General features: G+C 51.6%; 3 protein-coding genes across 3 annotated transcripts; 1 reads left to right on the top strand and 2 right to left on the bottom strand.

Annotated features, from left to right (window-relative positions):
* Positions 1–3,202: 3,202 nt before the first annotated feature.
* On the bottom strand, positions 3,203–3,469 carry ColSpa_12312 (uncharacterized protein; the record flags this gene model as incomplete). The annotated part of the gene is made up of 1 exon (XM_049278524.1): positions 3,203–3,469. One exon carries the CDS (start codon positions 3,467–3,469, stop codon positions 3,203–3,205), a length of 267 nt encoding a protein of 88 aa, XP_049134481.1.
* Positions 3,470–6,275: 2,806 nt separating this feature from the next.
* ColSpa_12311 (cyclochlorotine biosynthesis protein O) lies at positions 6,276–7,361 on the top strand (the record flags this gene model as incomplete). The annotated part of the gene is made up of 5 exons (XM_049278523.1): positions 6,276–6,666; positions 6,719–6,849; positions 6,904–7,003; positions 7,059–7,222; positions 7,284–7,361. The coding sequence occupies 5 exons, from the start codon at positions 6,276–6,278 to the stop codon at positions 7,359–7,361; spliced, it is 864 nt and encodes a 287-aa protein (XP_049134480.1).
* Positions 7,362–7,588: 227 nt separating this feature from the next.
* Positions 7,589–8,734, bottom strand: ColSpa_12310 (retrograde regulation protein 2; the record flags this gene model as incomplete). The annotated part of the gene is made up of 3 exons (XM_049278522.1): positions 7,589–7,731; positions 7,788–7,910; positions 7,960–8,734. 3 exons carry the CDS (start codon positions 8,732–8,734, stop codon positions 7,589–7,591), a joined length of 1,041 nt encoding a protein of 346 aa, XP_049134479.1.
* Positions 8,735–9,738: the final 1,004 nt, after the last annotated feature.

Raw genomic sequence — 9,738 nt, 5'->3', positions numbered from 1 at the left:
CAGGTTCTGTCGCAGACTAAGGTTATACCATTGGATAGTTTGGCGGCTATACTCTCGCTAATGTCGTTCATGCATGCACCAGAGGGAGAGATGCTCAGTACGCCACGTCGTCAATCCCAACTCACAATCACCAACCCCCTTTGTAGACTGCAGGCACAATGGACAGGCCTTAGAGCGCTTCCCCGGACTGCAGATTTGGTGTCTGCTGGAAGCAAGCCTCTGACTTCTCCACGTCCTAGGTGTGCCTTCGATGACAAGAGGAGGTTGGCCGTCAAATTGCCACCGCCTATCACCGTCGAGATTTCTTTTTTTGACCAACTCTCAAGATGCGTTTCGGCTGCTGCATGCCGGCGTTCCATCTGCAAGGACAGGCAAACGGTCCAATAAAGCAACATGTGGCCTTGAGACTTGCACGCTACGTCTGAAGATGGCGCAGTTACCGTCCTGAACCTCCGCAAGATTCCTTGAACATCCGTTGAGAGCTTCCATCGTTCGTTTGGCTCATCGAAGATCATCTGAATCAACAGTGGAAGCACATTTTGCTCCGTGGTGTCTTTTTCCGACGGCATGCGTTCAACAGCATATCATCCAGTGGCTTAAGGAAGACTCATGGTGGGTTGGCAGTCACCGGCAACCTGAATTCGGGTTTTTACACCTGGCGCAAACCAGAAACATCCCCACCGCCGGACAAGTACGGTGGTTGGTGCCAGGTAACACGAACCCAATACTAGTCCATACTTTGCTTTTTTGCCATTTCTTTTGTCTTTCTCTTTGCATCATGATTGCTGCCCGCCGTGGTTGATGCTTCCCTACCACCGCATTCTGCGAAAGACGGTGGGGCACCTCGCGTCCGAATGCTAGTGAGCTGCATGGACGTCCGCGCGTTTCAGACGGACGTCTCGGCCGATACATTATCAGTACTATAGCACGTCAAAGAGAGAGAGAAAAAAAGAGGAGGCTGGGGAAGATCAGCGATGGGATCTCCCAGCCTCTTTATTTTCTCGAACATCCAGAGACGAGCCTACATTCCCGTATTACCCCTCTCGGGAAACTAGCAAGCTAGATTTTTTTTTATTCTCTGGTGCGGGCCTTCTGTCACCCCCTTGCATGACACCACGGGCACGGTAGCAAGCCGGTTGGTTTCTAAACGGCACCTGCTTTGGCAACATGAAGGCATTGTTCGGGGCTTCCGTGGGTTGCTGTGTCCGTTCTCGAGGGTGTGACTTTGCTCGGCTGCTTGCCGGTCGCTGGACACGTGGCTAGCTTGATGGCGAGACTCGGCGTCGAACTTTGGGCTCCTGCATCTATGCATTGTCGAAAGAAACAATGCAGACATCTCTGTCTCAACTAGGTGCATCTTGTAGTTGACCTTGAAATGCGTGCCTGCACTTGCAAAATATGAGCTGGTCCGAGTTGCTTGGTGTCTTTTTCAACCCGGAGGCTGGTGATATGTGAATAGGATGTTACCGCGATATGAGCAAATTCGCCCACCCATCTGAACAAGCAAAGATTCGGCTCTGCTCGCGGTCAAGTTCCTCTAAACGATGAGGCTTCTAGATTATTCATTCTTCCTGGGTCAGTGCTCTGACAAGTATGTGTGAAGCAAGGTAGTCATCCACGAAATAAGGGATAGTTTTAGGTTGTAAGAGAAGACTCAAATGTGCCTATAGCGTGGCGATCAAGTCGATGTGGCCCTGCTTGAACTTGTAAATCAGCACTTTAGTGATAACTCAATTAGCTCAAGCACTCACCGATGTTTAAGGATGCCTCTTTCTAGGCGCATGACTGCGTTCTTGATTGATATCTGCTAAACTACTTTCTACCTCAAGGACACAGAGAGATACCACCCACTATCTTATGGTGTTCTAAACAGACTTCCGGATTCTCTTCTTCTAACTTTGAAATCAACTGAACTCCTAGGTACTATCATATCTCGTTGGATGATTCTATCCATCTCTCACGAGAACATCTGTGCTGGAGCCTTGCCACTGTAAGTCTTGCTTACACGAATTCTGTTCACGCCATCGTTCTATTTGAAGGTGTTTTCAATTTCAAACTTTTGTTACACAGAAACACTTCGAACGACGGCATTGATCCAAGATACCGACTTCCTTACCAATTTACTTCCTTCTCGTAAATTTTGATCACACTCCTCTCTGGTGAAGTTTAACAAGCTGAGACAAAATTATAGGAGTTCCAAGAATACCTAGAGAAGCAGCTATCTATGAAGTGTCTATTATATTCTTCAGGGCTTCGCTTCCCTACGGCTGTTGAGCTGCTTGGTCAGCGTGTCACCTCAGTGTGCATGACAAGGCTATCGAACCTTCTTTTCAAGCCAAATCCCAACCGAACTCAGGACGATGAAGCTTGGTTCCATGTGCAGGAAATTAGAAAGTGCTTGAAAAACAACCCCCCCCCCCGAGATGGTTCTTGATTATATTTTGATGTTGGGATCAAACCTGCTTTTGTCAACTTTGTCCGAGAACATTGACAGTCACATATTGAAGAGCAGTTGTCGTTGGAAAACAGTGTCTTCAGGGGTTTGATAACATCTTGATTGGGCTATCAAGATATGCTGGAGTTCGCCACATACGCAATAGTAGTCTACGAATATCGTTCCCGCTCACCTTACTATTGGCAATCACAAATATAACTATATATATCTTGTGAAACGCAAAACTAGCCCTGGCACCTCTCACACTACTTCTTCTATCTAGTATATTTCTCCCGGTTCTCTTGTCTTTGGCATTTTCCCCCATAATCTTTTCAAATAAATTTTAAGACGTTGAGATTTCACGTGATAATAATATCATCCTTGTCAAATGTATTAATCTAGATCGGCCGACAGAACTACACTTTGGTGAAAGCAAGTCATTCGTATCCGCAAGAGGTTGCAGACGTTGTCACAGCTGGCAGGCACGTTGCAACACGGAAAAAGTTGAAGGTAGTGTAGTGAAAATAACAATTATTTGAGAGCATCTGCTAAAGACACAATCTCTATTACGATTAGACATCCCAATCCAACTCTCCAACACTGAAACCATTGCATAGGATGTACCCAGGATTGGCATCAACATCCACATTTTGATTAAGCCAGGCTCATGTCTGGAAAGACGGCGGGAGAGAAATCAAGGGCCGTTAAACATTCGCTTCATGATCGCGTTCGCTGAACATCTTTTCGTTCGCTGTCAAGCGAGAGGCTCTACTGGAAGAGGCTCTTGAACCAATCGACGGTGCGCCTATACGTGCCGTAGGAGGCGTAGGGGCTGTATGAGCCGGGAGCGGGTGTAGGGGCCGGAGGGGCGGGAGTGTTGTCGTAGGTGCCGTAGCTTCCGTACTCCTTGTAGTTGTAGTCTCCGTAGGTGGCGTACCCGTCAGGGGCAGCCTCTGCAACAGGGGCGGCCTCTGCGACGGGAGCAGCGAGGACGGCCGAGGCGGCGGTGAACATGAGAACGGCGGAGACCTTCATTTTTGCGGTTGGTGGAGATGAGTGGTAGGAGAATGTATGGTTTGGATGAGTTTGGATGAGTGTGGATAGCTACTGGATGACTGGATATCCAAGTTGTGCTTGTTGTAGATTGTGGTAGAATGATGATGATGATGATGATGATGATGATGATGATGATGATGATGATGATGATGATGATGATGATGATGAGAATTGATATCGAGAAGGAGGGCGGATCTGAGGCCTACTTATGGAAATTCTGGGAGAAGGAAGAGGAAGAAGAAGAGCCGACAGATTCTTGACATGAAGTGCGGCCCCATTCCATCGCCCGGTGACCCTTGGAGCCGGATGATGAGATGGGATGCCGCATGTGGAATCGTGCTGGTGGCCTAGCGATCGTTGAGATGGCGTTCTCTGAGATGAAAGACCTTAGAGCTAAAGCTGAACGGTTGCAAGGGATTCCTTGAGACGTAGACGGGAGCTTGCTCATGAGGCATGAAGCCTCGCTCTCTGCAAGCGGGCACGCTTTGCAACCGGAGGCTTACAGGATGACGGGATGGGAAGTCTGAAGGGCTAGCGGATGGCATCACAAGCCTATCCGGATGCGTCTTCGGGCGAGCGCGGATCGAGGGGAATATCTCCACGGTGTCTTGGAGTTATTAAGCAAGAGTACATGGCGCAGGAAGGAGACCTCGGGTAGCTTTAAGATACTGATTCGTCCGGCTGGTAGACCAACCTCGTATTCTTGCATGCTTGATGGTGTAGATAACGCAGACATGTGGGTGTCATCGCGGGCAAGGGAGGTCCGAAAGGTTGCAGCGGGCTGTTTGCTTGACCAACATCTTCAGTCGCTTCCACTGCCATCTTCGAATATGGGGCATCAGATGCAAACAAGAGACCTTTCTTCCAAGCTTGAGGTGCAACAAGTGTCTTGCTATCCGGTCACATAACAAGCTTTGAGCTCGGGATATACCCAGGAAACTCCGATCCGGACCGGGCTCCAAGATGCCAACAACTGACACACCCGCTGTACAAGGTAGGACAAATGTTACCGGCCTCTTGGCCGCTGGGCCGAATCCGAAGTGTCTGAGAAGAGTGTCTGACAGTGAGAAATGTCGTGATATGGAAGCATTGACTACGAACCCAACTTGGGATAGCCCGAAATCGAGTTTAGAATGCCCCAAGATGAGGTCTCGCTGGAGCTACCGCTGGGCCAATCCACGTTGACGGAGATCAGCCCTACTAACGCAGAAATGGCCACGGAATGTAGTGCTTGCATTAGTGGTACCCTAAAGTCCCCAAGATCCCTGCTGATCTAGCGGATGATGTTGGATCTTGGTGCTAGCAGTAGCAGTGGTAGTGAGGAGAAACCGGTGCTTCCTAGGTTGTTCAGCTTCCCCATTCAATTAGCTCATGCGGACCGACAGGCTGTCTCGAGCCTGCAATAAGCCCGTGCTTCTTCCCACGCGAGAGGTTCTCGGGTACGACCGCCTGGCTCCCGTCAAAGTCTCCCGCGCATCCCGACTGCGAGGCTTCCGAGCACCGTGGGTTGGCGCTGCAGCGGCGGCGGTGCTGACCTGGCTAGTTATTTTCGACGCCAGAGTGGCAATGAAATTACTTCCTTCCGACAGGAACGATGGCTGAGTTGGCGACTGACGCCGTGGGTATGGATACGGCACACAGAGACCGAGGCTGTTCTGAATAGTGTAGCTTGGCTGAGGCCAGAAGAGGTCGGAAACCTCAGGGCATGCCACGTCTGATGTGGTGGCTTGGAGGCTGAAAGCCTCGCGCACCCAATGAAATTTATTTTTTGGGAAGGAAGCGAAACTTGATGAGGTGAGTTCAGATGGGATTTGCCGTTGTACATTGTTCAATATGATTAAGACGAATCTGCGATTGAATGCCAATGACTTGGAGCTTCACCCACGTCATAACAAAGGGATGACACAATTTCACGATGTGAGAACTGTTGCTTAGCACCGAACTGAACCTCCCTTTTTCTTTCCAATACGAGACAGAATAAGGTCAGCGGCTAACATGTCGAGAACGGAAACTGTCAGCTTCCTACAGATACGAGATCTCGCTACCCCAGACCATCCATCTACCACCCATCTTGCATCACGTCAGGATCCTCCCTCAGTTCACAGGACGCTTAGGAGCGTTTGCGATTGGTGCCCGCAGACTAGACAAGGTAGACAAACCATCACGCTAGCAACGTCGATCTCTCTATTTTCTTCGTGTCTTCTTTAGGCGAAGACGGGTATGCCGTGTTTTCCAGTCTTAGCTTCATGTGGGATGCCGTGCTTAAGCTCCTCTCGTCAAGCCCCGAAGCTCTGCTTCTTTGCACATCAGCCGCATGCGCCGGTGGGATCGGCCGCAGACAAGCCATCGTCGGGCGACATTCCTGCCGCGCATGGCGTGTTCTGATGCAAATCACGGTATGCAACTTGGCAACCCGGACGCGTTTGGTTCCGCGAGGGTGCACGATTGGGGTTTTGTGCATTCCAGCTGCTTGCGGAACTGCGCAAGGCGCCCTGACGGTACACCCACGATGCGTGCGCCTCATCGTACGGCGTTGTTGCTACACAATGGCCGTTCTTAAGTTGTATATGGCTTGGGTAATGGGCATTCCTCACGTCAGACATTAGTCGTTGGGCGGATATTCCGTTACTCCCTCGGCCGAGGTTCCCTTGGATCATCGATCATTCTGCTAGGCCTCCCCCGCCATCGGTTTCCAAACAAAAGAAAAGTTGCTGTTGGCAATGCTTAGAGTCGCCCGTATTATTTTGATCTCCGCTGGCTGACTCGACGTTCATCCACCAACATCATGATGCACGCAAAAGACGAGGAGTCGTACTCAAAGCCACTCGCCGAGCGAGTCGACGAGTCCGAGGAGGACCTCGAGTCGCTCCCGTCAGCTCCTGATGCGAGGGAGCATAGCAAACTTCGCAGACGAGTCTGGACATATGCCGCCGCTGCGGCAGTCCTGATCGTCTCCAACATCATCTCAGCCCGCGTCGGCGCGCACTTTGCCTCAGGCGTGACGAATCTCGACAGCGCTTGTGCCGCCCACACTACGCAGTGGTCGCCTGTGCTCAAGGAAGTGGATGTTAAATATGAATGGAAGCATTTCAACGGCTCCTTTTTGCAAGAGGACATCTTCCGCAAAGAGGGCTCACCCGAGGTAGATGCCGCATGGGAGTCGATGGGAGTAGATTGTGAGTGGGAGCCAAGGCAAAAGACAAGTTTCCTAGACTGACAAAAATGCAGATCGTGCCGGTGTCATCTCTATCGAAGACGGCCTGAAAAGCGGGCTCGACATGTCCTTTGTGAGGAGATCAGAGAAGTATGGTGCTGGCTTCTTCGTTAACGTCGAGGGCATGCACCATCTACACTGCCTTGTAAGTCTATGCCTAGAACTCTGAGCAATTGCAAAATTCTAATGATGCGTATAGAATCTGGTACGGAAGTCGCTCTATTACAACTACGACTACTACAAGAAGCTGGGCACACACGCATTCAAAAACGAAGAGCGCATCGTCCGGCTGCACGTCTGTGAGTGAAGACGTCTACAGTGACAACAGTGGATTCCGAGACTGATACTGGATAGCACATTGTCTGGATACGATCCGCCAAGTCCTGGTCTGCAACGCCGACACGGGCGTTCTGGGCCAGGTCTGGGCCAACGACCCTCCTGCGCCCTTCCCAGACTTCAACACAAAACACATGTGCAAGAACTACGAGGCGATCCAGGCGTTCGCTGAGAAGATCCAGGTAATGATCTTTGGTATACGTTTTTTCCCCCAAATTGAGTTGTACTGACATAGGCTCCTAGGCTCCTCTCCCTGATGGCCTCCCTGACGACTACATCGCTCCTCCAGGACCAGGAGATGTTATTCCCCAGACGCCGTGATGACAACTCAAAAGAAATGGAGTCTAGCTAGAACTGGTTTAAAAGCAGATTCACAAAGTGATACCAAGACCTAAGAGAATACTACACCTTGTAGCTGAGTTCTATGCCGGCGTAATCGATCCGATGATTTCGTCAATACTTTGAGAGAGCTAAGAGGAGCGAAAAGAACAACCATTATACGTTTAAGTCACTCGGAAGTGAACTCTTGACCGTGCAAAGCCCAAACGTCAATAGCTGAATCCCTCCCCAACAAGCTTCTCGCTCAGCTTCCACAATCTGTCGGCGTCAGTCTTGTTGTTCGCCCACGGGTAAATCTCCTCCTCGTACTGGTCTGCAGGACGGCAGTCGTTGAAGAATTGGCCATTGTAATCTGCATGTCCGTTAGCCTCTGAGCGAACCCGCAGCTCCTTTCGCTCGACGGCCTACCCTTGAGATCCGGATTGAAAGCTGTGAAGACGTGTGTCGCAACCCCTTGGTCCTCTGTCTTGGTGTTGAAGTTGCTCCACATGTGTTTCGTTCCCATATTGATGTCCTGTGCGCCTTCAACGGCTGTCAGATACACGCGCAGCCTCTGAGTCGCAGCAGGGGATTCACTCACGCAGCGAGTCAAAGTTGTCTAGGTGATTTGCCAGATTCGTCCAGATGACGCCCGGGTGGAGGCTGAAGCTCAGCAAACCCTTGCCGCCCAGCTTCTCCGCAAGCGAGATGGCCATGAGACAGTTGGCCGTCTTGGACTGTCCGTAGGCTTGCCACTCGTTGTAGTGCTTGCCATCCTGCGCGGGTCCCTGCATGTCAGCAATGACAAAAAGGACCGAAGCCGGCTCTGGACTCACGTTGAAATTGTAATCCGTCCACCTGATATGTCCCAACCGATGCCCGTCACTACTAACCGTCACGATCCTCGGCGCCTCCGCAGCCATGACCTTCCCCATCACGAGATTTGTAAGCAAGAACGGACCCAGATGGTTCGTCCCAAACTGGCTCTCAAACCCATCTTCCGTCTTCCCCCACGGCGTCCCCATGATCCCGGCGTTGTTCACCAAGACGTCAATCCGGGGAACGTCCCCCAATCCGTTGACCGTCTCCGCGGCTTTGCGCACGCTCTTGAACGACCCTAGGTCGAGCTCGAGCGCCTTAACCTCGACCTTGGGGTGCGCAGCCGTGATGGCTTCGGCCGTCTGCTGAACTTTGGTCATGTTGCGGCCGGCGAGGATGAGGAGGGCGGGCGCACCGGCAGCGGTCTTTTCCGCAAATACCGCGCCGAGGCCGCCCGGGGAAACGCCGGTGACGAGGATGGTCTTGCCTTTGATGTGGTCGGCGTATTTGGCGACGAGCTCGGTGCCTGTTGTTTCGGAGCCTAGTTGGGGTGCCATGATTGATTGCAGCGAGTTGTTGCCGGCGGGGTTGTGGCTCGTGGAGTCTTGCAGAGGGGGTTTGCCTACTCTGCACATCCATCTGTCTTACTTTGGGAGAGATGCTCGACTGTCTTATACTCATCTAATTAAACCAGAAGGGGTTCGTCTGCAGATTTTCCAACAGCTCGCAAGCAAGCCATTGCACCAATCTTACACCACACACACTATCGGTCCTGTGGAGAACTGATGCCATCGTTAAACGGCGGACACACGACCCCAGACGTCATCACTGCAGCCGCAGTTAAGCACGTTCCTGATTCCAGGACCCCAACCGCATACTGGAAAATCGCGGGAGGGTGTATAACACCGTAAACGCGCAAAACGCCAAGCAACCCAACAACCCAGTTGCTCAAGTCCCTTCCTCGCCTGAAATCGCACCAATGGAAGGGAAGTCATCTCACTGTAGCGATGCACCAGACGCCAGTAGGTCGGCCCATGATTCGAGAGGGACGGCTGTTAGCCGGACGCCGAGGGTGGTTTCCCTGCTGGTGCTTCGCGTTCGCAGGCGAGCGTCCTTTCGGTGTTAGGCGATTTCTTCATGTGCCGGACTCGAACCCGACCAACTATCGCCTTGTTGTCTTCCAGAAGCAGTTTTAACACCGATACTATTCTCCAAGTTTCGGACATGAGAGTGAGTGATTTATAACGAGCACGCATATCATCAAACCTGTACCATGTGCTGTGCCATAGTCCGGAGATTGGAGATAGTAAGCCTGCAAAATCCGGGGAAAGATGTGCCTTGATCCACAGACGGGAGGGAAGAGCACTTCGAGCCAATGGTTCTGGTGGGCGCGCAGATCGACGCCATCTAACACCTGTACCTACATACAACAGCCTTCCTCACACGGCGAAGGTTTCTTGGGTCTTCCGGCGCAGCTGCCGGGAGAGCTCCTCGACGGGGATGCAACGGAAGGCCCCGCGGACCCCCACTCCGGGCCCTAACTACCGGTCCCGACTGTCTA

This window comes from Colletotrichum spaethianum (assembly GCF_022836535.1).
Source record: "Colletotrichum spaethianum MAFF 239500 DNA, contig61, whole genome shotgun sequence".
Taxonomy (NCBI): Eukaryota; Fungi; Ascomycota; class Sordariomycetes; order Glomerellales; family Glomerellaceae; genus Colletotrichum; species Colletotrichum spaethianum.
This window is presented reverse-complemented; position numbering and strand designations above follow the sequence as displayed.